Here is a 27,779-nt window from a genome sequence, read left to right on the forward strand (position 1 = left end):
CTCTGGCTGTAGAACTGATGTTGGCTAAGGGTGTGGATTTCTTTCAGAGAGGACCCAGCATGTGGGTGTCTCTGGGGAAGGCCGGGTGGAAGAATTCCGGCTACTTAGGCCAGAACAGTCAGGAAAGCGGTGGCTAGCACATTCTGCAATCAATGTCGCCCTCTGTTGGCCACATTGGACATTGAGTTAAAACCAGGATTTCTTAGCCTAGGTTGGATGGCAGAGTTGTTTCCTATTCAACCAGGGACAACTGACCAGACAGAGCCTGTCTCCTCTTCTGAGAAGATCAGGATGTTTGGCTCCAGGTACACCCAGTGAATGAGTCCCCTTCAGCACGCTGACCCACATCCCCAGGAGGCCCTGAGTGTGAGTCTAACTATGGGGTGCAGGAGGAAGAAGAGGGTCCTTACACTGTGATCTTGGGAGCAGGCTGGGTCAGGCTCCCTGTGGCTGCTTCCAGGAATTCATCTTCTAAAGCAAGCTTTGGAGGCTGAGACAGGGTGGGTGTTTGGTCCCCTGGGCCTGCATGAGGAGTTCAGACCACATGAACAATGGCGTCAAGTTGTGGGATCATGGGGAGGCTTGATAGTGTTAAAGATGAAGGAACAGGAAGGGGAGCCATTTCTATGGCTGAGGAACTGTCCATGTTTCCTCTCAGTTTATTCACCCTGAAGAACCTTCTCCATCCTGCTCCAGCAGAGCAGAGCCAAGTCCAGGACCAGGCCACAGAGGGCAATCCCAGGAAGGAAGAACAGCAGCAGGGAGGACAGGATGTCAGGGGTTTCAGGACCCTTCCTACCCTAGCATTGGTCCAAGGCTGACCCCCGAGTCCCTAGTAAATATGAATTCTGAGCCTCTACTGCTTGGTGGGACATAGTGGAGCGAAGAGGGGTGAGTTGGAGCCTGTGTGTGTATGTGTGTGTGTGGTGTATGTGTGTGTGTGTGTGTGTGTGTGTGTGTGTGTGTGTGTGTGTGTGTGTGTGTGTGTGTAAGTGCGTATGTGTATAGGTACCCGTGTGCATGTGGAGTCCTGAGGACAACCTTAGGTGATATTTCTCCAGCACTATCCACCTTGGTTTGTTGTTTGTTTGGTTTTTGTTTTGTTATTGTTGTTGTTTTGGAATGTTTGCTTTGTTTGAGACAGGGTCTCACTATGTAGCCCTGGCTAGGCTGGAACCCACTATGTAGTCCAGGCTAGCCTAGAACTCACAGAGGCTTTTGCCTCCGGAGTGCTGGGATTAAAAGTGTTTGTCACAGTTTGGAGAGATGGCTCAGAGGTCCTGGGTTCAATGCCCAGCAACCATGAGGTGGTTCACAACCATCTACAATGAGATTCAGTGCCCTCTTCTGGCTTACAGGTGCACATGCAAGCAGAACACTGCATAATAAATAGATAAATCCTCAAAAACAAGTGTTTGCCATGATGACTGGGCACTCTTATGTTCTGAAACAAGGTCTTTCACTGGCCTGGCACTCATCAAATTTAGTTGGGCTGGCTGTGCAGTGAACTCGACAGATTAACCTGTCTCTGACTTCCCAGTGCTGGAATTACAAGCATGTGTCACAACACATACCTTTTCCCATCTGTGTCCTGGGAACCAAACTCAGGTTCTAGAAAGGCAAATACTTTTATCTATTTAAGCTATCTCCCTAGCCCTTGGCCCTTTAAGAGGGCAGTTCTGCCCCTCCCCTCGAGTGACCCTGTTGCCTAGCAACAGGAGTCAGTTGGTGTATACAATGTTCCTGAGGCAACCAGGAACCTTACTCAAGACAAAGTGACCAGTACTGCCCCATTGATCATTGATTGTGCCGGGACCACTGCCCAGTGACCCTCTCTTCATTCTTCCCCCTTCCTGCTCAGCCAGGCAGTGGGCACCATGGCACAAACGGATGTGCTCCTGACCAAGGAGCCAGCCCCACAGTCAATACAGGCCTGTGAGCTGCCCCACAAACAGTATGATGTGGCCTGCAATACTGGCGCCTACACATCATCCGGGCTGGCCACCGCCGGCTTCCGCACAGCCAAGTACCTGATGGATGAGTGGTTTCAGAACTGTTATGCCCGCTACCACCAGGCCTTTGCAGACCGGGACCACTCTGAGCGGCAGCGGCATGAGAGCAGGCAGCTGGCAGCGGAGACAGGGGCGCTGGCCCGGCGCACACAGCAGGACTCCACACGAAGGGTTGGGGAGCGCCTGGAGGACATGCATTGCTGGAAGTCAGAGCTGCAGCGAGAGATAGAGGAGCTGTCTGCCGAAACTGACCTGATGTTGGCCCAGAAACTGCGGCTATCCCGCGCCTTGGATGCCATGGCTATACCCTTCTCCATTGCCACCGACAACCTACAGTGCCGAGAACGCCGCCAGCACCCAGACCTTGTGCGGGACTACGTGGAGGTGGAGCTCCTAAAGGTGCAGCTGGGGGCTCAGGCCCAGAGTGGGAGGCAGGCTCTGGCACTCCGGGCCAGACACAGACATCACAGGGCCTCAGGGTTCACACAGTGCTATGCTCCTCTGCCCATGGAGGACCTCTGGTCCTTCAGACACAGGAGGATTTCTACAAGGATGGAGTCTCTGACTTCCAAGTAACTTTCTCTCTTTTGGGATCCCCTCCAGCCCCCAAGATTTCAAAGACATTAACTCCGACCCTGAGTGGTTCTTGTTTGTTTGTTTGTTTTTTGCCAAGTCATAGCCTCGCTGGTACCAGAATGTCCCTTGTTGAGGTATTTGCTCCTAAGGTAGAGAGCCAGGCCAGAGAGAGTTAGAGGGCCATGGCATCTGCCTTTTCTACCCAGAGTCCCAGAGCCTCAGCCTCGAAGATCTCCTAGTATACTAGGAGGAAATCTTAGAACCCCAGCATCGGGGAGACCAAGGAAGGAGGATCGCAAGTTCCAGTTCAGGCTGGACTATATGGCAATACTCTTCAAAAACAAAGCAAAACACGCCACCTCCTCCCCACATCAGACACCTTTCCCCCCAAACCCAGCACAAACTTGCTTTGGGGAGCCATGTAATAGGACAAGGGGGGTCACTCATCCTGAATGCTGTACAACCTTGAATCCCCCAGAGCTGGAGCCTCCTGTGGTGGGCTTATCTGGGGACAATGATGGGGAAATAAACAGCCAGGCTAGGACCTCAGGGAAGCCCTGTCATACCCCAGGCCTTGACCGCCCTGATGTGTAACTGAAGCATTGTCGGTGGTACAGAGGTGGTGGCTTACTGAGGACACAGGACAATGGGGAGCATGACCCATGTGGACTCGCACAATACAGAATCCCCGATACCCAGAAAATGTTGGGGCAAAAGGAAGCCCAGAGTTTCCTTCTTATTCTTGGTGGGCAGTGGGCAGCAGACAGAGGGCCTCTGACTTCCTATGGGCTTGGGGTCCTCGGAGGTGCCCTAGGGCCTGAGATAAGGCTGATGCCCTTCAGTGTACCCCTAGAGGAAACACTCATTTACAACATGCCAAAAGCACCCGGAATAAGCCTAGCATGAAAGGGCTGGGCTCAGACATCTTTTTCTGAGGACTAAGGCAAAAGCCAATGGAGGTGGGGTCCATGCCTTGGCTCCTGCTGGGCTCCTCAGTCCCTCCCCAGGAGGAGAGGCAGGCGCTGCTGCTCAGGGCTCTGTCCTCTCCAGGAAGCTGAACTCATCAGGAACATCCAGGAGCTCCTGAAGAGGACTATCTCGCAAGCCGTGGGCCAGATACGGTGAGTCACAGCAGGGGGTCCTGCCCCAAGGCTGGTGGGAGGTGGGAGGCAGGACAGCTAGGCACAGGGACGCTGGATCACAGCCAGGAATGCAGGCACTCCTAGGCGGGGCATACACAGCTGTCTCCATTTTTGTCCTGGGACCTGGGCACTGCTGGCCACTGAAGGATGCCAGAGCAGGAACTGGAGTCCCCGCAAACTGGAATGGGACCTGCTTCTCGGTGCTCCCTAGCACATAGTGGGTCCTGCCCCTCCCCTGCCCGCTAGGCTGAACAGGGAACACAAGGAGACCTGTGAGATGGACTGGTCAGACAAAGTAGAGGTCTACAACATCGACGACACCTGCACCCGCTACAACAACGAGAGCACCCAGGTGCAGTTCCACCCGCATTCCAGCAAGTTCGAGGAGAGGTAGGCTCCTGGGCATTCCCGTTTGCCCCTGTTTTGGCTCTACTTCTAAAATCTGAGGAAGGACTCTTGACTCTACTTCCAAAATCTGAGGAAGGACTCCTGCCTCCACAGACCTGAACCCGTTATCTGGGGGAATCTCTGTCCGCAGTTGGGGTGGGAACACGAGAAGCTCCTTGCCCAAGTGCCTGGCACAATTTTCACAGGGCTGGTGCCTGCTCCAAGCCCTGGATCCCTGTGGGTGGCTTGGACTGTGTTTCTGCTCGCGGCCAGCAGAGGGCGAGCAACAGCCACTAGAGGCCCGGGAGAACCTCGGGGTGTCTGTGTGGTGCGGGTACAATGGGGATCGCCTGCAGTGCAGGAGCCTCTGAATGGCTACACCCCGACCAGGCTGTCCCTCCACCCTCAGTGCCTCCACTCCCGAGACGTGGGCCAAGTTCACTCAGGACAACCTGCTTCGAGCCGAACGTGAGCGGCTCGCCTCGGCTAACCTGCGGAAGTTAATTGACTGCATCCTGCGGGATACCGCCGAGGACCTGCGGCTGCAGTGCGATGCAGTGAACATGGCTTTCGAACGCCGCTGCGAAGAGCTGGACGACGCCTGCCACAAGCTGAAGTACCACCTGCAGAAGGTGGGACCGCAGGCCACACCCACCTGTCCGTCCTCACCCAGGACACGCCTGCCATGCTTAGGGCGCACCCACGCACATCTGGACTCACCCCACCTCCCCTCTGGAAATGCCCACCTGCCCCCCCCCGAACCACGCCCTTCCCTCACTCGTGCCCTTAACCACAGGGGCCAGGGTGCCTGAGATCAGGGTTGCTACATACTCTATGCTCAGTTACGACCTGGCTTCTGTGACCCAGAAGCAGACATCCAAACACCTCTGAAGGCCCCCTGAGCGGATGTAAACGCAGGTCTATATTTGGTAGTGGTCTGCTGACACAGCTTCCAGGAGGCTGACCTGTAGGAGCTGGCAGTCGTGGGGTTTGGGAGGGAGGAGGTATGGGGGCACAGTGTGCCGGTGGGGTCCTGCTCTTGCCTCTTATTGTGGCCTTCCCTGCCTCCAAGCCCTGACTTTCTTGGTCAGGGCTGGAGGACAGACAGACTGTCATAGGAGCCGCTGGAGGACTCACTGTTCCCAGTGAGGGCCAGGAGCAAGCGGTCGGGCCCTCCCCACATGCCGGGTTGGGGGGAGACAGGTGCCCTGATCACTCCAAGCTTCAGCCTGCCTCAGGCTCACACACTGCCCTGTGCAGACGCTGAGGGAGATCACGGACCAGGAGCACGAGGTGGCAGCCCTGAAGCAGGCCATCAAGGACAAGGAGGCCCCTCTGCGTGTGGCCCAGACTCGCCTGTACCAGCGGTCACACAGGCCCAATGTGGAGCTGTGCCGGGATGCGGCACAGTTCAGGTATCGCTGGCGGATGGAGCAGTTCTGGGTGGCTAGGGTCATCCCTGAGCCCCTGGAATCTTCCCCAGACCCTGAGGCCCCCATGAGATCACTCCCAGCTACGAGCAGGCATGAAGCTGGGGTGGGGGACCCTTGCAGAGGGTTGAGTGTCAGGAATACCACAGGGTCCTGTGTCACTCTGGGGTGACTCACCCTCCTGGAAGGAGCTTAGAGTCTGACAGCCTGGACCCCTGAGGTCACAGATCAGAGAGGTGAGGCAGGGCCACCACCCACCCTGTATCTCTGATGTAATCCTGTGTTCCATGTACCTCCTACAGGCATGGTGGGTTATGTCTTTATTTTCCTCATCTAGCCAGTGCCAGGATGTCCTTCTAAGCATAAGTGTCTGTCTTCTTTGTCCTTTGTTGACTATAATTTTGTTCTAGAGATGAAGGTTTCACAGGTAGTTCCTGCCTGGAAACATAAGAGTTAGCACCTGTTCAGGCTGCCGTTGCTTACTTTCACCCATTGCTTATCTTCGCCACAAGAGGGCAGTATTGCAAGACTGTCTCTCCCAGCTGTGGTGCAGCTGCGGGAGGCCCCTTAGGCTGGAAATGAGGGCCCTTCTTGATTCATGCCAGGTTCCCAGTAATTTTGCAACACTGTAGCCATTTCGGAGGGGGTTCCTGTAAGCCTTTTGGAGTTCTCTGTGGCATCACTGCCCCTTCCCTTGTCTCTCCCCTAACTCACCATTCCCTTCCCTGCAGGTTGCAGACTGAGGTGGAGGAGCTGTTCATGTCCCTCAAGGCACTGAAGGAGAAGCTTCAGGACTCAGAGCAGGCGCTGCGGAACCTGGAGGACACACGCATGAGCCTGGAGAAGGACATCGCGGTCAAGACCAACAGCCTCTTCATCGACCGCCAGAAGTGTATGACCCACCGCAGCCGCTACCCCAGTGTCCTCCAGCTGGCTGGCTACCAGTGACTGGGGCTGGCACCTGGCCACACGGTCTCATCCAAATAAAGAGCGCCTTAGTTTTCCACCTAGGGTGTGGGGCAGCGTGGAGAGGCAGGTGCTGTCCGTTTGGACAGGCATTTCAGAACTTCTGTACAATCAGGCTTTGCCCATGAGCCCACGGTTCTCCATACTGCCGGGAAAATCATCTTCCCGGGTGAGGCCAGGTACTCCCCCACATCCCCACTTGGAGCCCCTCCAAGCCTGGTTTCTCTTATCTTCACCAGCAGTTGTTGGGGACACTGCTCGGCGTCCCTTCCTTCTGACCCCAGGCCTGAGGCGAGGCGTGCATCCTTTTGACTAGGCCCTTTACCTCTACATGACGTTCCTCCTGATGTTAGCACTACTCAAAGAAATTCTTCAGGTGGAACCCCTTCCCAGTCACATGCAATTAATCCCCCACAACTCAGCATCTCTCACTGCCCAGTGCTCCCAGAATGGAGTCATACTCTGACGGTGGGGGTAGGGGTGGACTGTAAGCGGGGGTGGGGTGGGGGATGGGGGGTGAGGGGTGGAGTAACATGCCTCCACCACAGACTGCCCACACGTGGATACCTGACCCCACTGCGGCCTCTGTTCCCCACATCTGGTGATACCTATTCCAGGAGAAATTGCCACATGTCCCCATGCCTACTGCACATAAACACCGGGAGAGGAAGTTTTGGAGACATGAGCATTCCTGGAAATCAAAGCCTGGAAGGGGACATGGACAGCTCTGTGGGGGCAGTTGGGGGACAGGCAGGGCTTCCTGGAGGTGGTGACCTGGATTTCACAGTACAGATCATGGCGCTAGTCCTGGACCAGGGCAGGATGTAGCCACACAGAGCCGATGGGGCCAGGTTGGTCTCTCATCTCTGGAGTTTATCTGAAGCAGGCTCCTCAGTTTCCTGAAGGCTTTGTCCTTGGTGCCCTCTGGGAGGAGAAGTGTGTGCACTGGGGTTTTACCAGGGAGGGCTTTCTGAGGAGGTCCATGACCCTTGAGAGAGGGGGCACTTGTTCCCCAGTTCAGACAGAAAGCTCAGCCTGTAACCCTGCCGAAGGCACCTACCTGCCAAGCCACCCTGTCCTAAGGATCTGCACAGCAGCCTTTGTTTCCGCTCTGCAGGTGGGGGCGGGAGCCGCATCGGGTCCTCCCGATGCCAGTGCACTGTTCAGAGGACACGGCACCTCCCGTCCCCACGGAAACCAGTCCACTTGTCACAGTTGTTGGTCACCACAGCGACAGCAGAAAGCAGCTCATGCTCTTTGGGGTGCCATTAAGAATGCGTCCAGGGCGCTGCCACCATAGGGCCCAGCAGCGGGATAGCCCATGGGTTTGGGGCACATGGCACCTGTGGAACCGCACCCAGATACATTATAAGTGGGAGGGTAGGAGCAGAAGCTGCAGGGTACTCACCCTCCCAGGGCTCCCGAGCTGGGGTGTGGTGGGTGGATCCTGTCCTGGTCCTGTTTCCACGGTCTGGGTAGAAGTGCTCCTCCTCCCAGCCTGGGGAACACTAGCTAGGCAACTCCCTGTGCCGTGGGTGGTGGCGAGGCCTCCTCGCTGTGCCCACTCACACCCACTCTCAATAACAACTTTCCCTTCCCCCATCCTCAGCAGCCACTCACCTCCAGGCCTCTCCTAGGGAAGTGGGAATCATCCTGGAAGAGGATCAGGCTAGCAGCTCACTGGGTGAGCCTGCCTCTTAGACTCCACCACCACCTCCCGCTGAGGCCACTCGGCACACTCCAGCAGGGTGGGCCTCCTCTGACTTCCCAAGGGACTGGTATTTTAGGGTGGGCTGGTGCACTGGGGTGGGGGCATTTGGGTACTATTTTAAGCATTCCACATGTTTAAATGTTGCCCCATCGTGGTGGGTCCTATCATTTTACAACTAGAGAAAGCAAGGCCAGGAAGGTCCTAGGCCCCTTATGCTCACACCACAAATAGAGATTATCTCTCCCTCTCTGTCCTCAGACTCCAGAGAGGCAGGTGGAACTTGTCCCCAGGGTATGATTTCTTCAGGTGAAGGTGGTGGTCACAAGGTAGTGAGGATGATACAGCCATCCTCTTGAGACCATCCAGACACAAACAGCTGTTTTGTTCCTGGAGGTCCCTGCAGCTGTCTCCAGGAGACCCCTTTGACTCCATGTTCCAGGCAGAGTGAGGTGAGATAACAAGGATTCAAACTTCCACAGCCAGCAGGATGGGTGGGGCCCACCCTGGGATGTCCTCTGGATCTTCTGCTGCATGGCCTTCCATGGGGAGATGTAAAGAACTCTCCAGTCACTCCAGATAGGTGCAGGCACTGATAGACCAAAGAAAGGCATCTGCCCAAGTGCGGCTTGGTTGGTGAGCCAGTGAGTTGATTGGGTTACTTACACAAAGGTGTTTGTGGGGACCCTAAGGCAGCTATACCATCTTGGAGATGTCCTGAAAAGCTTATGGCTGCCAGGCATTGGTGGTGCATACCTTTAATCCCAGCACTCGGGAGGCAGAGGCAGGAGGATCTCTGTGAGTTCGAGGCCAGCCTGGTCTACAGAGCGAGTTCCAGGACAGCCTCCAAAGCCACAGAGAAACCCTGTCTCAAAAAACCAAAAAAAAAAAAAAAAAAAAAAGCTTATGGCTGTACCGCTGAAGGGCCCTAGCAGAATGTGTGACTCACAGAAAAACTGGGGATCCCCCCACTCCCGCTCTGGCCAACCTCTACCTCCTCACAAGGAGGAAAGTGCCTTGTGAGGCTCTCTGAGACCACCCGCTTCAAGAGGCTAGATCTCAAGAGTCTCAGGCTGAGTCGTCACAGATGCTCAGATTCAAGATGGTGGTGGTCATGTCAGCCTACGAAGACAGACACTTCATACCCTCTGCCCACTCTGGGCCCATGGATTAAAGTTGAAAGAGGACACAGATGCTCTCTCTGATGCTGTGCTGTTCAGAGGCACCTGTGGGACTCCCTTGGTGGTGTTGCTTGAACTTTTCCTGGGGATATGAGGACAAACACCTCCTTTTCCCCAGATACAGCACCAACAAATAGACCAAAGAATGATTTCACCTAGTTCTAGCTTAGTGAACCAAAGGGTTTATTGGCTTTCTTACAAAGCATGGGTGGGTGAGGGGTTTCTTACCCCCATCCCAGCAGCTGCATCACTGAACCATCTCCCCCAGTGTGGATGACAACTCCCTCACCCTGCCCCACCCCCCAAAGTAACCCCTGACATTTGATATACTCTAGCATCTTCCGAGCCATCAAGACTGCATGCAACTGGGACAGATCCCATACAGCTGGCTTGGAGGGATAGGACAGAAGGGCTGAGATGTCTGGTGAGGAGTGTGGTACCCTCTTACCCTCTCCTTCAGGGATGGAAGGCCAATATTCAACAGATCTAATCTTAAAGGTCACTTGTTAGTGGTCACAGCTTCCCTGGTGAAGATGGTAAGGGCTGTCATGCTTGGAGGAGGGAATTCTACCACAGGTGGGCAATGACCCCATTGAAGCAGAAGTGGAAAGGGAGGGCCACGCCCAGTTTTCCTGGCCCTATGTCACCACCAAGGGACCCAAGTATCTCAGAGCCCACCCTGCACTCCATCTATTTAGCACTAACCAGCTGAGCCTGGACACAGGCTGCCTTGGCTTGCCCTTCCCAGCACCCAGGTCTCCCTGCAAATTGAGCCTCCTGCCTGGACCAAGCGGTTACTTTCTTGGATACCAAGGATTGACCCTACAGCCCCAACTACAGATCTGTCACCCATTCTTCCTTGGACCGGCTGGCCTTGAATGACTGCTGAGGGATCGACATACACTTGGCCTCAGACCCCTTCCCCTGTCAATCACCCTACACTTAGTCCATTCCCTGGGCTGGGGGCCTGGATAATAATAATAATAATAAAGCCCCAAACTCCAAGTTCTCTCTGCTGTCCAAGTTACACAAGCACCTTCATGGACTATTGACCCACCTCTACCAGGAGGGGGATTGATTAGTCATAGGGTGTTAGGGTGCTGAGTCCCCGGTGCCTAGTACCCCAGCTGCCTCCACTGGCACAAACTTCCAGCTTCCCACCTCTATGTCATATAGAACGTGACTTCCCAGGCGTCTAGGACTGGGGACAGCAAAGGGTGTACATAGCTTCTCCACAGCACAGCAGGACATCTACTGCTGGGGGCCATGACACCCTGTCGTCACGGTGATGCTGGTGGCTGCTCTCAGCCAGAGCTATTTCTGGCCTGAGACTTGCTGTCCTGTCCACTGAGTCACCCTGAACGCTGCCCACTCTGCTCAGAGTCCATAGACACACACACCTCTATGGCCAGTCCCCTGGTCAGAAAGACATCCCAGACCCCCAGCAGTTCTAGACCTGAAGACCCCAGGCTTCTCCCTAGCCTTCACTGCTGAAATGCCCTTCCCCTGCACACCTTACTCTCTGAGAGAGTCTCTGGCCGCCCCATAAGAAGGTACATCTTCTTTAGTGAACACAGAGGGTGTCACAGGGAGAGGGACTCTGGGGATAGAGCTCGCTGTGGCCAGTAGTGTCCCTCAGTGACTTCATTGTCATTCTTGCTACAAAGGGCACCTGATCCTGCCACAAGAACCCATTCATTTCAGAGACCAATACTCAGACCTAGGGTACCATCTTTCTCAAGGAGACCGCAGAGAAGCTCAGGCCTGGCTCTAGCCACCTAGTTCTTTCAGGGAGATGTTCCTATTGTCCCCATCAACCAGACCAAACATATGTGGGGGTGGGAATGGGGGGTGGGGTGCTGCTGCATGGCCTGAGGAATGGTGATTCAGGCACTAGGCCTCTCTGTCTTCACACCTCCCCATCAGAGTCATCACAGCCAACACTGGGTGACAGCCACTGTCCCCAGAGGGGCCTCTGTGTCTGCAGGTGCTGAGCTGGTGTGAACTGTCATCTATAGCTAGCAGTCATTTTTGCACCAGCCCATGCTCACCTGCAGCTTAGCCCTCAAGAGTTCTCACAGGTACACATTCTGGGCCTTCTCATCACCTCCTTGTCCCTTTTCCTGGCCATCAGAGTGAATGGTCGAAAGGAGAGCTGGGAATGTGGCAGGACTCCAACTGTACCAAGCTACAGGATGAGGCTAGTTTACCCGAGAACACTAGCTATATGCCTCCCCGAACAAGCAGCTTGGCTTGGGGACACTCAGTCCCTGGGAGTAGTGTGTGGGACCAGCAGGGATGAGAGAATTCTTTGTGGGTTTAGTCTTGAATCACCAGGGATTGTTGGGAAACCACCATAAGCTATTTTTTTTTTGGTTTTATGAGACAGGGTTTCTGTATTATTTTGGAGGCTGTTGGTCCAGTCTAGCCTTGAACTCACAGAGATCCGCCTGCCTCTGCCTCCCAAGTGCTGGGATTAAAGGCGGTGGCCTGGCTTTTTTTTTTTTTTTTGGCCATAAGCTATTCTTACTAGGGTAGTGCAGGGACTCGAACCTCTATGCCCTGAGGCTGATTGGGATATCAGCATGTGGGAAAGGGAGCATCACAGAGTATGACCCAATGCTACGCTGCAGAGCTCTGTCTGTCCATCGCAAGACACTGGAACCTGGTGAGTCAGTGGGTGCAGCATGGTGGCTCCAGACTGGGTCCCCCATACCAGATTCCTCACCGAGCCCTGCATTGTGCGACTTTTTGTCCCAGACAAGAAGCAAGCTCAGTTTCCTATAGCAGAGGGATACTAGCCTGAAGCACTGGACTCTGCAGGGTGCACAGGAGGACCCTGGAGCCGTAGTCAGGCTGTGAAGAGTCAGAGGCATGTGGCCTAGGGCAGGCTGGGTGGTGGATGAAACATCTCTTCCAGCATCCTGCCCAGCTCTGTGGGAGCCAGCCGTAGCCTGTTGGTCTTGGATGGACCAGGAGAAGCCACAGGGGCCATGTAGCATGAGAGGGTTCTTTGACTGCATGTTGGGGAAAGAGCATGCCCACAGCTGCCCAGGCAGGCCGCACTAGGAGATGCTAGTGGAAAGAGGTAGGTAGTGTGGGGAGGGTGTGTCTTCATGCCACCCTGGGCAAGCTGGTCAGGGTTTCCTGTCGTCGAGATGAGATGACTCTGCCTGGAATGTCTGCTGTGCGGGACCAGGTATAGGGACATCAGGGACTCAGAGCTCCAAGTGTGTGCACATCACCATCTACACTGTGCAGAGGCATTCCCGGCACCTGCAGCAGTCCGCTGAATTGTGGCTCTCAATGGCTTCCATTCCGTACCTGACACTCCCAGAGTCAGTGTTCGCCCTTCCTCCTGGATTGCATGGACAGTTGACAGTTGTTAGTGGTGGTATTCACAGGCCCCGCCTCTCCCTGAGGATAAATCAGCAGTTGACAACTGCTGAGAGAGAGGCATTTTCTTGGCTGATGTAGTTGCCCATGAGTTGCCCACGCTTCATTGAGCAACCCCAGTTAAACCCACTGGGTTTACCAAGCTAGACTTGAATAGAATTGTTTATTTAGTCTGTGGTTGATGCCCTATCTGGGGCACAAACAGACTTTTTTTTTCATCTCTCCCAGCAAAATTTCGTATAATAGGGATGTGGAGAGGCCGTGTGTTACCTAGGAGAGGGCCTTTGACTCTGCCCGCAAAGGGCTGTGCCAGGCCTTCTGTGAAGCCCACTCCCTTTTCAAAGCACCTACTGGACTGGGTAAGTGAGGAGGAGAGCAGAGCGGTCAAAGGAGGCTGGGACTCTAAAAGGTTGAGGAGACAGAAGGTGGCAAGATTACTAGGCATGAAGTGTTTGGAGCCTCACATTCTTGGGGTGAACACACAGCTGAGAACCGAGGGGTTGAGTGGGGCTCATGGGGTCTCCCCTCTGGAAAGGGCTGGGTGTGGAGGAAGGTTTGGATGCAGGCCTCAGAACCTAGGATTAGACCGCAACGGGTCATTGTGTTCTTAGACAAGGGAAAGATTAGGGTCACCTTTCCTGGCTGTATCCTTTCTCCTCTGTGTAAAAAGTGTGTGGCTGTGGCAAGACACATCCCGACTTCCGCCTGCCCTCAGGTTGGAGTGGCTGAGGTTGTCTACCCTACACCTGTCCCTAGCCAACCCCAACTGGCCCCATGAGCCACCCCTCCTCTTCCTGGCTATTTTCTCACACTCTAGCCTCCTCCTTAGGGCATCCCCAAGAGTTTCATTTGGCATCTCAAGGCTTGCCAAGTTGACTATGATCCAGGGAAGCCTGTATAGCTGTAGGCAGGAACACAGGAGCATGGTAGAAGGTGTCAACTGGTGGTCCAAGGGCTCCTCTCTCCCTGTGCTGGACAGTCATGGGGACCCAGATGCCTATAGGCCCTCAGGTTTTGTCCTGGACGACCCTTGGCCCGTGTGCCCTGTGTTTTCTAGATTCAGGGCCTGCCCTGGCCCTATTCCTTCCCACATCCCCAAGGAAAAGTAGTGTTCACAACTGGAAGGGTGAGCTGGGTCTAGGGACTTCTCAAGACTGAGGTCAGCTGGTGGGCAGTATGGACAGGTGGCACCTGCAGACATCTCTTATATCCTTCCTTGAGAGCATGGCAACCCTCGGGTCACTGTGGTGACCAACAGACATGGACTCCCTCATGATACCTTAGGACTACCATCATGAGACAAGGTTGAAAGCCATGCCAAGAAATGTTTCCATCTGTCCACCTTAAATGACAGTGCCATGATTGGCAACAGGCAAGATGTAATGGACACTATGTAGTAAATTGTCACCTGTTGCTTGTGTTCACCAAGAAGCTGGCTGTGGGAACAGGGTGGACCTGCCTCTTATTTCAGATTCATGTTTATCTCAAAGTGTCTTCCAAGGCCCCTTGTTGGGGGTGACCTGTGACAGGGAGGAAAGCAGAACAAAACAGACCTTGCGGTTTGTCCTGTGACACAATGGTGGGATGACCACAGGAAGTCAGAAGTTCAGCCAGGGGAGGACCATCCAGGAGACAACGCCCAATTCAAGACCTTCGGTGGCTGCCTCAACTTCCCCGCTTGTTTTCTCCTACATGCTTATATGCCCCTGATTTGAAGGTGTTGTCTCTATTTTTTGCTATTTGTGATTTTCTTTGGAAGCCTCATCTAAGGGGGACGGACACTCTGTTCTGCCCAGAACATTCTCTATTGGGAACTCCATCTGGCTGCCTTAAGGGAGCTTACCAAATCATTAATGTTGACTTTTTTGAGCACCAAGGTCGATGATGTTTTGCTGTCATCTATCTCTGCCTTTTGCTAGTTATTATTTACTTGGCCTGCTATGTACTTAATAAACTCACTGATTCAAAATGGAAGTATGACTATCGTAGATTAGTCTCTGGACTCTACAGAACTCAGGGCTGGCCAGCTGAGGGATCAGGGAAAGGGAAGGGCCAGGCCCCAGTGGACATGACTCCATCCCAGGACCCCACACAATACCAGTCACTCTTGACTGTCTCCCTAGACAGGAATGTCCCAGCCTAACTCTTAGGAACCTTCCTCTTCCGTACTGAGAGATGCCCATTCCAAGTGGACATGGGTGCCCTGGCCAGCTCCTGAAAAGAAAGGGTACCCTGCCTCAGGAGGCCACTGAGGCCCAGTCAGGCCTGCAGAAACCTAAGCAGGCTCAGTGGATGGGGCAGGTGCCCAGGCCTGTTTCTGACTCAGGGATCCAACCCCACTCAGGATGCTGAGGTCAGTGGGACTCAGGTTGAACTTTGACCCTTGGTTTCTGTTCACTTATAGCTAGAAGAGCTGGACACATCCAGGATCCTGGGCAAACATGAGGCATGTCAGGAATGGCCTTCAAGTGTTAGTAGGAAAAACAGAACAGAAGAGTCCCCTGTAGAGGACCCACACACACCATGTCCAAACAGGAAGGGGAGTCTCAAGGGGGAATCCTCTCAGGTCCTGGTGTCCCCTACACTCCTCCCAAGATGCTGAGGTCCAGCTTGGGTAGCCCAGGCCTGGTGCTGCCAGTGCATTCTTAGGCCTGCTGCCCGATCGCTGAAGTAGCAGGGTGAACGGTGGTGTTCACAGGAGCTTGCTGAGCCGCAGTGCTGGACAAGGTGATTGCCCAGCCTTGTTCTGAGGCGAGAGGTCCAGCCTGGCTGCCTCCGTAGGAAGCCTCTCTTCATCTCGCATGTACATTGGGATGCAAAGAACCCCAGTTGCGGCCTCCACAACCAGGCAGACCCAGACAGCCCCGTCGCCTCTTGACAACCTTACACTGTGAACACAGCTGGTGCTTCAAGACTGCTAGGGAGCCTGGGCCAGAGGCTCCCAGGTGACTCAGAAGGGCAGAAGGGCTGGCACCTGGCCATGGCGCAGACATCTGGCCTCTTGCTGTTGAGATGAAGGTTCATGTGGGAAGGGTATCCGGGATTTGTGGGGTGGTGACTTGAGGGTCAGAGGGTGCCTGTTCTCCTAGGCCGCTGTCTTCGAAGGCTTTGGACGGGTCTCCCAGACAACAGCACCCACGCTCAGCCCCAGCCAGGGCCTCAGATCCACAGTGCATGTGCTGTCACGTGCAATGGGCGTGGGGAAACTCATCCATACGTGGCACCTAGAAAATGCCAACCACCAGGAGAGCCACGGCGAGGACGGCCTCCAGCTGGCCCGTTTGGAGGGGCAGACCTGGGCTCACAGGGAGGCAGCATCGCCATGGGCTGATGCAACATCACCACGGGCTGTAGTGTGGACAGGGCAGAGCAAGGGACAAGAGGAAGGCCCTAGCTCTCAGAAGGCAGCAAGGATTCTTTGATAAACTCGAGACATGTGTGGGACCCAAGTTCTTAGGGCAACACAAGGCTAAGAAAGAGTCTCCCCCACTCTTGGGGATGTGCCTGACCCACACCCACCCTCACACGCCGTCTTCCACCCCTCCCAGCTCATTTATCTCAAGATGACCAGGGTTGGGAGGGGATGTGATAGTCAGGATTCGATTTTCTGCACAGTGATAAAAGCCTGCAGGACACCACCGATCCTGGCAGAGTGATAAGCACACCCTGTGAAAAGGCCCAAGATGGAAAATCAATGGCACTCTGGCCACTGCCCTGAGCAATTAGAGATTAGAGTTAGAGGGAATTTATGGCAGCAGCCTGGACCGCCAGCTGTGCAGAACCAGAGTTAATCAGGAACACACTGGCTCCACTCCATGTGATAAAACTAGGAGGCGGAATATACAGGGGCTGGAGGGGCAGCTCAGGGTTGAGAGCGCTTGCTGCTCTTTCAGACTTTGGTTCTCAGAGCTCACATTCGGAGGCTCACAGCCACCTGTAACTCCAGCTCCAGGGGGTCTGACTTCTCCAGCCTCTGCGGCACCTGAACTCATATCCATTTACCCACATACATATACATCATTAAAAAAATCAAAAAGCAATCTTTTAAATAGAAAAAGTCAGGTGTGGTGGAGCGTGTCTTTAACCCCAACTCTCGGAAGGCAGAGGCAGGGGGATCTCTGTGAGTTAGGCCAGGCAGAACTACATAGTGAGACCCTGTCTTTAAAAAAGAAAAAAGAAAGAGAAAGAGAAAGAAAGAAAGAGAGAGAGAGAAAGAAAAGAAGGAAGACGCCAGACAGTGGTGGCACATGTCTTCAATCCCAGCACTTGAGAGGCAGAGGCGGGTGGATCTCTGTGAGTTCAAGGCCAGCCTGGTCTATAGAGTGAGCGCCAGGGCAGCCAGAGCTACACAGAGAAACCCTGTCTCAAAAAAAAAAAAAAAAACAACACACACACACACACACACACAAGGGAGGGAGGGAGGGAGGAAAAGAGGGAGGGAGGGAGGAAAAAGATTGAGGTGCACAGACATCCTGGGGATACTCCTGCTGAGGAAGGTTTATCTTGTATTTGATTTCCAGCTGAGTGGATTCACATCAAAACCAAATCCCGAGTCATTAGCTGAAACTCACACAACATGAACTTCTCTATTTGGTGGCAAACAGTGAATAGCATTTAACATGCAGCTTGGGGAACTGCCACCTCCATTCAGCTGCTCAAGGGATCTGTGTTTATGGGTGGCCACATAGTCTCCTGAGCCCTAGTGATGGGACTCTACTCTTGTCCTTATGGCTCTGTCCCTCCTGGACATCTTGAGCAAATGAAATCACAGTCTGTACTCGTATGCCTCTCAGAGCACCCTCCCCTCTCCACACCCCCCTCCTCTTCTCCCTTCCTTCTTTCCTGTTGAGCAGGATCTCTTTCTGTATCTGAGATTGGTCTCAAAATTGTGATTTTTCTAGGTTGGAGAGATGACTCATGGGTTAAGAGAGCTTGTTGTTCTCGAATAGAACCTGAATTAGGCTCCCAAAGCCTATGTCAAGGGTCTACAACCACCTGTAGTTCTAACAGAGAGAGACAGACAGAAAGAAGACAGACAGACAGAGTCAGACACACACACACACACAGAGAAATAATAAAAAATAAATTTTAAAATTTCAATCCTTCTGCCTCAGTCTCCCATGTGCTGGAATTACAGCTTAGTTATCATGCCTGGCTTGACCATCATATTTCTGGGCTTCATCCTTATTGTCACAGGAATCAGAATTTCTTTTCTTTTTATGGCTGAGTAAAATTCCACCATATAGGTAGAACATATCTATTCATCTGAGGGTGTATCTAGCTGCTGTCTATCATGGACAATACTATTGCAAATACTGTGTAGAAAATTCAGTTTTTAAGCTCTGTAAAAATAGTATTGATGAAAAGAATGAACAGATTAGAAGATACTGGAGTTTAACTTTCTGAAAAAAAATATATAGAGAGAGGGGGACAAGGGAGTCCTTCTGTGTATATGTTTGTCTCATTGGTTGGTAAATAAAGCACTGTTTGCCAATAGGGAAGCAAGATGGGTGGGACTAGGAGAGGTGGAGGATTCTGGGAAATGGAGGCACAGTCAGTCACCATATAAGATGCAAGAGGAGTAAGAGGTCCGGACCCTTTCTCCAGCAAGAGTTGCCAAGTGAATCTGGGAAGAGAGGACACATGAGGTTGGCGTCCTCAGTAAGATAAGACCTTATAGAAATATATATGTAACATATATATATTAGTAGTTATGGGTAATACTGAAGACAGAACTAGCCAATGAGAAGCCCTGGACATTGGCCAACAGTATTGTAACTAATAGAGTCTCTGTGTGTTTATTTGGGACTGATGCAGTTCTGGTTCCTGGCTCCTGATCCTCCTGCTGCCATCACCCAAGTGTTGGCATTATAGATCTATGCAACCACATGTGGTGTATACATTATCAAGCCCAAATGGTGACACAACCCACATATCTGCCAAGCATACCCCAGATGCAATAGGATGCTGTTCAGGATGTGCTGACATCTGTCAGGACATAGAGATGACCCTTGGGGGACATTATGCTAGTGTGATAACCCAGTGTTGGGACAAATACTGAATGACTGCATGTGCACGAGGTTCTTGGAGAAGTGCGATCCACTGACAGCAAGTGCATGATGTCCCTGGGGGCTATGGGAGGGAGCACAGCTGGGCGGGCAGGAGGAGCACCCCAACTTGTTCCAGGAAACCTAGTGTAAACTACTCAGGGCTGAGTTAGGAGCGAGGACACAGACTTTCTGAGGTAATATGCCTGGCCATTGGTTCCTTCTCAAAAGCTTTAGGCCTCAGAAGGGAGGAGAATCATGGACCAGATGGACAGGTACCCTCTCCTGTGATCAAAGGGAAGGGCCAGGTATCTCCTACTTACCTTCCCCCTGGCCTGGACTCAGTCTGGATAGAGATGGACCCAACAACAGCTCTCAGCTCTGCCTGACTACAGAGCCCAGTGGGGCCAGAAAGGAGGGGGGTGGAGGCACTGTCCCTGGCTGTTCCTGCATGGGGCCTCTCTCTTGCATTCTCTTCTGGATCGGAGGCTGCTGCCTGCCCTCCATCTCGCCTAGGCAAGCTCCCATTGTTTCCAGGAGAAGGCAGTAAGTGTCCTTCCATCAAACCTCTCTGTTGCCACTCCCATGGAGAGGCCCCGTTTCCCAGGGCAGAGCCAGGATCCCAGGAAACATGGAAGGTGGCCCTGAAGGATAAGGAGCAGGAGAGACTAAATGGACATTCCCAGCCCTGCTCTCTCTTGCTACCCTCAGTCTCCCCTACTTAGTAGGAAACAATGGTGTCCCCGGGTACCTGGGGCCAGGGGCAGCCTGACGTCTTTACTCATCCATCTGTCCTTTTTCCCTGGGACACCTGAAAGTGGTGGCTTATGGGAACAATGTTCCTTATGCTTAGACTCTGCTCTGGGATTCCTGACATTACTCCTGCAGATGGGGGTGGGAGGCCCAGAGGAGCTGCTGCAACGTGGCTCTACTAAGGGGACTGTTTCATTGTCACCACCATTTCCAGGCTGCACCCCACCCTGCCAGGCAAACAGACATCTCCTGTCCCCCTCCCCATCCTCGGCCCTGCCCCACAGGCCGGATTTCCTGGGCAAGGTCACTCAGTCGCTGGAGCCCAATAAAACCCACTGATGCGGAGAGAGCCATAAAGAAGATCAGCAGACCGTCACAGTGGCCCCAGGATGTTTGCTTTGGGTTACCCCTGCAATTCTCCGTGACCGCAGTGGAGGACATCCCAGTGCTCATAGTGCCCAGGGCCTGTGTGTTTTCTGGACACCCACCAGGCCTTTAATAAAGGTGCATTTGGACTGTTCAGGGTCTTGTCTCCTCTAGCCATCTATGCTGGTCAAGTGTGGACCTCCCAGAGTAGTCCACTCGTTTCTCAATCCTGGGTCTTTCCCTTCCATGCTCCCTAGTCAGGAACCAGTCTGGTGTTACTGCCCCAGCCCTTGCCAGGGACATCGTGTTAGCCTCTCAGCACCTTGAGAGCCCCATCTCACTCAAACATCTTGCCCAGACCACCTCCTGCCCCATCCTGGTAGCCTAGCACCTGTACACTAGCCACATCCTGGCTTCCCTCCTTTAGTGTCGTCTCAGCTCAGCCTTACTTGCTGGTGACCCACGACGAGACCCTTAAGGGAGAGTTGGGGCTGTACCTATTCCTCTTTCCCGCAGCAACCTGTCCCTGACACCCTGCCTATTCGGATAGGAGGGTGCATTTGCCTGTGCTCCTTGGCCTCTGAGACACATGTGGTTCTCTCTGTTAGAACATTCTTCCAGCATAGCTTAGGGAAGCATAGGAACTGACTGATGCCTGCCTATGGGGTCACTATGGGCAGAACACCAGGGAGGATTGGAAAGGGCCATGGGCAGTGTGGACCAGTCGTTTGGGTCTGGGGGCAGAGATGGCATGCACTTGACCATCAAGTGGTCCATGGAATGGGTAAAAGTCACAAGAGTGCCGTAAGGCCAGACTGCGGTCCTGTTGGGGTGTGACCCTGGACTGGGGTACAAAGGGAATGAGTTCCCTGGTGCTGGGACCTAGATGCTGCTGCCCGCCATATGGGCTTCAGGCTGGCAAGGTAGGGAACAGTGTGCCCAGAGGTATAAGGGAAAGTTCCAGGACCATGGATAATCTCCCTCCATCCATTTCTATGTCTAACTCCATGGCACATGTTGGCGCCTTGCTCTCTACAAGAGTGTGCTGTCTGTCTGTCATGTCTGTACCTCTGAGAACACTTTTGTTTGGTCAGGAACCCTCCTCACCAAAATTGTTAGCAGAGACCTGATCCCTCTGTTTACCCTCAGGAGCCCTTTGGTATGATTGCCCTTTGTGGCACAATCCCAGGAGGCCCAATGGTGGGCAGAGGCTGAGGGGTAAAGTGGCCTCTGTTTCCTCTGGAAACACTCCTCTTTGGGATGCTGACATTGGTGGGTGGGGTGGGTTTTGTCACCGGCTCCTGAGAACCGAGTCCAGAACCTCCAGCAAGAAGTGTCCCCTACCTTCCTCACCTGAGGTCAATTCTCTGGCAGCTGATGATACTGCATCTATGGTGTTCTCGGCTCTGACTGGCTTCACTTGGCTCCACAGACAATATTTGCTTTGGTAAAAAATCAAACACTTTATTTTCTAATTTATTCAGGGGCAGGTTGTCAGACACAAGTACCCTCATTATGAGGGATGAGCTTCTAGGCTTGGCATCTGTCTAGGGAGGGGTCATATTTGAGACCCGGCCCCTTCCCACAGCCTTCCTCTGCCCAGTCCTGCTGGCCTGGCATCTGAACTCTCCTAGGGAGCCAGGCATGGCCAGGCAGGGCTGCCAGAGCAGGGGGATAATGGGATTAACTTCTTTCTCCAGCTTCAGAAAGGCCTAAGGGTGCACTGGGGACCCCAGCAAGCTGTGGACATGCGGCTCTTTGTGCACACTCTGAGTCAGGAGTAGAGAAGCTGCTGGAGGCTGAGAGGGATCACAGGGTCCTCAGGGACTCAGCCCTCTCTGGCGCTGGCATTTGCACACTCTCACATGGTAGGTCTTTCCAGGATGTGCTGTTTGCTCTGGGAGCAGTTCCTGCCTGATACCTGCTCACTTTGCCCCCTCTCCAAGAACAGAGTCCTGGTCTTAAGGAGAAGGAGGGCTATTAAGTCCCCAGTGTGTCCCCAACCTCTGAACCTCAGGGATGCCTCTGTAGAGTCTTTCCCCAGGGCCATCCTTACCGGGCCACTCTGAATAGACCGGATCCTGGAGAGTCTATTCCTCTTCTCACTCTTCACTGTGCGTCTGCCCGACACAGCCACCCCACTGTGGAAGCCAAGGCCTCAGTTTCTTCATGCTGGAGAGAGACGGGGAAGGCCAGAGGAGCGCCCCAGAGTAGGGTTTTTGTCTCTGTCCCAGGACCAGTCCAGCGGCTTCTTCTATTGCCTCAAAGTACATGCAGCTGCAAGATGACAGAGGCCTAGGACTGTGAGCAGAGGCCAGGGCCAAGCACACACCAGTGCTTTTCATTTGGCTGCCATGAGGACCAGAACACGGATGCAGCAGTGATTGAGGGCCCAGAACAGTTTCAGGGCAGGCAGGCGCCAGCACAAACCAACAGTATCTCCTGGCTTCCTCCTGGGAAATCGCTTCTCGGCCTGAGGGGCTGACAAGGGGGTGAAGGTGCCTGAATATTTCCTGGGGGAGGGCAATATCCAGCCCTTCCTCCCTGCCAAGCCAGTCTCATGATCTCCAAACTCTCAGACCCTGGCCTGGCAGAACATTTTGGTGAAAGAGATGGTCAGTCACCACAGGGCACCAGCTGTGTCTACCCATAGCTTAGCCCCAGGCAGCTCTCTTCACACTGCCGCCGAGGGGAGTCCAACTTGCAGACCTGGGGACAAGAGCATCTCAGCACACCCACATCCCAGAAGACATCAGCAGGACCCGGGTGCTGCTGGGACTCAAAGCCTGCTGGTCTGCATGAGTCCATTGGCCTCACAGCTGCGTGTGGGCAGTGTGGCCTGTGGCCGTCCACTCTTGTCTGGACGTGGCTCTATGGCATCTGCATCCTCCATACCATATCCTCTACGTAGGCACAGAACCTTCCGGAAGCTCTGGCGGAAGTTATCAGAGAGGAAGCCATAGAGCAGGGGATTGGCACAGCTGTTGGCGTAAGACAGGACCACCACGAAGAAGTAGAGGCCAGCAGAGGCCGGTTCCTCTGGTAGTGTAAAGGCCAGGTTGACAATGTTGACAATGAAGAAAGGCAGCCAGCAGCCCACGAACACCAGCACCACCACCACCACCATGCGAGTCACCTTGCGCTCTGAGCGCCGTCGCCGAGAGGAGCCTACACGCACACCTGCAGCCTTCACCTTCACCACAATGAGCAGGTAGCACAAACAGATGACCAGCAGGGGCCCAAAGAAGCCCAGGACAGATGTGTAGGTGATGAAGGCCGCGCCCCACAGTTCCACGGGCTCCGGCCAGCTTAGGTTGCAGGTGCCCCAGCCCTCCTGGACATCTGCGAAGACCAAGAGTGGCAGAGACATGAGCAGTGAGAAGACCCAGACAGCAGCGCTGGCCAGCTTGGCGACCCGTGGGCGACGCCACCGGGCTGAGCGGAGAGGGTGGACCACAGCCAGGTAGCGGTCAACACTCATGACCATCAGGCAGAAGACGCTGGTGAACTGGTTGATGCCATCCAGCGTCATAACCAGGCGGCACAGGAAGGGGCCAAAGGGCCAGTAGGAGACGGCGTTCTGTGTAGCCAGGAAGGGAAGCCCCAGCATAAGCAGTACGTCAGCCACAGCCAGGTTGAGGATGTACACATTCGTGACTGTCTTCATCTTGGCATGCCGCAGCACCACATAGATGACCAGTGTATTTCCACCCAGCCCTACCGTACACACCAGCAAGTAGAGCACAGGCACTAGTACGGCCCGGGCTCCCATCGATGATACTGGGCTCACCAGTGACCAGTTCTGGTTACTACTGGAAGCGGCTGAGGCATTCCAGCTGAGTGTGGGAGCTGGGAAGAGGGGCTCCATGCTGCCAGCTTCAGGCCAGGCACCAGCCCACCTGGGTCTCTGCAAGAGAGGAGGATGTCACGAGTGGGCACATTCGGGCATTCCTTCCTCCAGCTATCCCCAGCCCGGCTGCCCGACGGCGGTGGGTAAACACCATTAGTCATGTTCAACTTGGTCGGGAATTGCATTAAGCAAATTGTTTGGAAAACAAGCTGGAGAGAGAGAAGAAGCCGCTGTGGGGACAAGAGGGTAGGTGGCTCAGTGAGCCAAGAGGAGTGTTACCTGCCAATACTGATACTACAGTGGCTGCCCTGTGACCTGCAACCTGTGACTTCCCACCACCCGGCTTGGCCTACTATCCAGCACCCTCTCTCGAAACCTCTCCAAACCCTGGAGGGCAGCATTTCAGGAAAGCAACATAAGCTCAGTGGGTATCACCTTCCAGGAGTCCCCAAACTATGAGGAGAAGTAGCTGATGGAGAAGGACGGGGAGGCTGAGGTACCACTGCTGCCGTAAGCCGGTCATACCCAGCACATGTGGCACCCTAGGCCTGCTCTGCCAGTAAGCTGAAGGCTGGATCTCTCTGGGGTGGGCTTTTCCTCCACAGGAGCTCCTAGGGAATTCTGTCCCCAGCAGACAGTTTCTACCCCCAGCATGGCCTGAGCCTCTAAGCAGCGGTGGTACCCCCAGAGGTCCTTGTACTACAGAGTGGCTGGCTCACTTCTCACCGAGGACACCTGGCTGAGGGTACTGCCTGCCCAGGGCAAAGGTCTGCCTCTTGCTCAGCAATGGCAGATACCCTTAAGCCCGGGCTTAGTACACAGTGTAGAACTGGAAGGTGCCTAGTGCAGAGAGGGCAAACATACGGAACAGACATAACAGCCAACAGGAATGCATCAGGCTGTGGGCATAGCATAGGAGGGGGCACGCAGCCCAGCACACGGCAGGGCCAGGAGAGCTAGAGTCTGGGAAGCGGGGTGAGGTCCCTGCACGGGCTTTGTGCAGAAAGCAGAGAGGCAGTTGTGGGAGGACAGTGTCTGGCAGATGAGTGGCAGGTGCACACACTCTCACTTGCTTTGTGTTTCTCTGTGTTTGACGTCCTTCATAAAAGCGAAGACGCCCAAGAGGAAATAAACACCTCTGCTGCCGGGAAAGAAAGAGATGGGCAGGACTGGTGTCTATGGTTGGGCAACCAGCAAGGAACCGAAGTACTTGGAGGATACAGGTCAGGGTCAGGCCATGGGGAGGCAGGAGCCCTCAGCCTGAGCCAGGCTGTCCACTAGCTACGCCACCCCCAGAAACTTGGGCATGCTCAGCTGATCTGTAGTGGCCTGAACCATAGCAAGACATGGGACACTCCAACAGATGTAAGGGCGGGACCCAGTTGTGGGGTGACCAGGACCAAGCAGGGGCAACTGCAATCTGGAGAACAAGGAAAGGCAGGCTGGAATGTGGGGATCCTAGCGTGAACAGCAGCAGCAACAACAAGGAAATGAAAATGCTCCTCTTCATAAGCCAATGCACCAAAGTCCAAGTTCTCAAGGCTCAAGGATGCCAAGGAGTATGATCTGGAAAACCCAGGAGAAGGGGACCAGCAGTGAATTCACCTGGAAAAGTTGAAATAAAATAAGACTATTTAACTAGTATACCTAGAGCATGTTTTGGTAAGTGTTAAGATCTTTGAGTAAAGCATGGATAAAATATTATGAGGAGAAGGAGTAAATAGAGCAGGTCCCCCTACTTTGAAGTCACAGAACTTGAGCATGAAAAATAGTCATTTAGTGCTAGGAAAGGCATCCGTCAGTGACGAGTGTAGGCTGTTCTTGCAGAGACCCAAGTTTGATTTCCGCATTTATGCTGGGCAGCTCACAACTACCTGTAACACCAGCTCCAGGGGGATCAGATACCTCTGCCCTCCATGAACATCTGCACTTACATGCACACAACCACACATAGACAGACATGATGTAAAACAATTTTTTTAAAATGCAGTCATCTAGATAAACCTTAAAACAAACAGTCTAGATAGTGTCGAGAGAATTGGCAAAATAGAAGACATTGAGAGATGCTGAGACGATGCATACACAGAAATAACACAAGGACAAGGCGGGATGAGGCTTCAGCTCTCAGAGACACCACCTCCTGGCTAACCATGTCTCCAGTAGGTTAGGTCGCAATGCACCAGCATCACCACTGAGCTGAAGAAAGTCCCAAAGGGTATCGGTAGGACACATGGAAACACCACAAACATTGCCAATGGTAATGCTGTTCCATCAGCAAAAATAAGGCAAGAGGCACACGGCAAACCTTATTTAATAAAGAAGGCCAAGGGTAGGGCTGGGGATGTAGAGTGATTGCCTAGCATGCATGGTTACCTGGGTTCAATTGCTAGCAATGCATAAAACCAGCTGTCCTAGCACAGGCTTGTGATTCCAGCACTTGAAAGAGGTCGAGGCAGAGGATTAGAAGTTCAAGATCATTTCTGATTAGATACTAAGTATTTTTGCCAGCCTGTGATACATAAGACCTGGCATTAAGAAAGGAGAAAGGCTGAAGATGGCTTAGTGTTTGAGAGCAATGGCTGTTCTTCCAGAGGAACCCAGTTTCGATTCTCAGCACTCACATGACAGCTTACAACTGTCTATAACTCCAGTCCCAGGATACCTGAAGCCCTCTTCTGGTCTCTACACTCACAACACTGCACACATGTGGTACATAGACATACACGAAGGCAAAATACCCATACACATATAAAAAATAACGTTAAAAGACAGTGTTAGGTACGAGATGACTGTAGCTGAGTACCTGATGGAGTTCCTCTGTTGGCATTGAATCCCTAGTCTAGGCAGGTGCTCCTGGATTGGGGACAGGAATAGCTTTAGCTAGGACCCATATCACACATGGCTTCATCAGGAAATCATGGGAACAGCCTTTTCTCAGCCATTTGGACAGGGGCTTCCTTGGAGGCCAGTAGGTGTAACTGCTGATGGGCTCACAGAGGCTGGTCTCAGGAAGTATCTATATGGTACTTTTAAGATGTGCTCACAAGTGCCATGGATCCCTGTAGAGACCTATCCTAAAAAGGACCATGGTTCAGTCAGGAGTAGTGAAATGTCTTTTCACATGGCCAATATGCATGGACCTGCTGCAGAGGGGTCACCTCTCCCCAAGAGACTAAACAAGGGACCTGAAAAGTACTGGATGAAGGTGACAGATCAGCCCCTGAAATTGAGCTATCTGCTGTTGGGGGAAAAGGTTGATGGGCTCAGGGTCTCCCTAACAGGCTCTGGCGTGGAGTAGCAGTTCTGGAACTCATTCTGACCTTAAGTCTAGCTCTCATTTTCTCCGGGATCCTCTGAGATTTCTCTCTGGCCTATCCCTCCTCACTGCTGTCCAGAGCCCAGGAATGGCTTAGCAGGCCACCAACACTTGCTACCTATGCAAACACTTCAACTCCCAATCAGTCTCAGAACTACAAAAAACAAAACAGGCCCAAGAGCTGTGCCTGCCTCTAGAATATAATTCTGCAAGAACCGCTTTTAAAAGAGCAGTCTTCTTATTCACAAGAATTACGTGTTCACGGGAAAATTGCCCCTTAGGCCATTTTAACTGTGGGAGGGAGGAGCGAAGGAGGGGGTTTCACACTCAGAGTCCAACTAAAGACCTGCTTACACAACACCACCCTCCAGTGCCATCATCCCCAGCAGGGCCTGGTCCCTACCCCAAATACCTGCCCTTGATATTCCCCACCTTGGCACTTCCTTGAGCCCAGGCTTCAGATGTAAGCAAGTCTGTACACATGTAGAATTGCCGGAGAGATGAATTAACTGGACACTGACTCATCTGGAGATACAAGTGTCAAGTCTCCATGCTGCGTGCTTCTGGCCCCCTCCTGCTTTGCTGAGGTTGGGACTGGAGTCACACAATCCACCCCCACCCACAGGCATTAGTGACACCTTTCCTGCTG

The 27,779-nt window shown here is 53.4% G+C and overlaps 2 protein-coding genes across 2 annotated transcripts; one reads left to right on the plus strand and one right to left on the minus strand.

Annotated features, from left to right (window-relative positions):
• The first annotated feature begins 1,715 nt into the window (after positions 1-1,715).
• On the plus strand, positions 1,716-6,553 carry Tekt4 (tektin 4). Its single transcript, XM_040748332.1, has 6 exons — positions 1,716-2,411; positions 3,639-3,709; positions 3,977-4,120; positions 4,527-4,749; positions 5,378-5,532; positions 6,279-6,553. The coding sequence occupies exons 1-6, from the start codon at positions 1,878-1,880 to the stop codon at positions 6,493-6,495; spliced, it is 1,344 nt and encodes a 447-aa protein (XP_040604266.1). The 5' UTR covers positions 1,716-1,877; the 3' UTR covers positions 6,496-6,553.
• Positions 6,554-21,427: 14,874 nt separating this feature from the next.
• Sstr5 (somatostatin receptor 5) lies at positions 21,428-24,272 on the minus strand. Its single transcript, XM_005139245.4, has one exon. It carries the CDS (start codon positions 23,830-23,832, stop codon positions 22,744-22,746), a length of 1,089 nt encoding a protein of 362 aa, XP_005139302.2. The 5' UTR covers positions 23,833-24,272; the 3' UTR covers positions 21,428-22,743.
• Positions 24,273-27,779: the final 3,507 nt, after the last annotated feature.

The sequence above is a fragment of the Mesocricetus auratus genome, unplaced genomic scaffold (assembly GCF_017639785.1).
Source record: "Mesocricetus auratus isolate SY011 unplaced genomic scaffold, BCM_Maur_2.0 Super-Scaffold_100007, whole genome shotgun sequence".
NCBI lineage: Eukaryota > Metazoa > Chordata > Mammalia > Rodentia > Cricetidae > Mesocricetus > Mesocricetus auratus.

Coding starts and splice junctions, on each gene's coding strand:
- Tekt4 (XM_040748332.1), top strand. CDS start 1,878: ATGGCACAAACGGATGTGCTCCTGACCAAGGAGCCAGCCCCACAGTCA. Junction 3,710..3,976: donor CAAGCCGTGGGCCAGATACG/GTGAGTCACAGC, acceptor CCTGCCCGCTAG/GCTGAACAGGGAACACAAGG. Junction 4,121..4,526: donor TCCAGCAAGTTCGAGGAGAG/GTAGGCTCCTGG, acceptor CTCCACCCTCAG/TGCCTCCACTCCCGAGACGT.
- Sstr5 (XM_005139245.4), bottom strand. CDS start 23,832: ATGGAGCCCCTCTTCCCAGCTCCCACACTCAGCTGGAATGCCTCAGCC.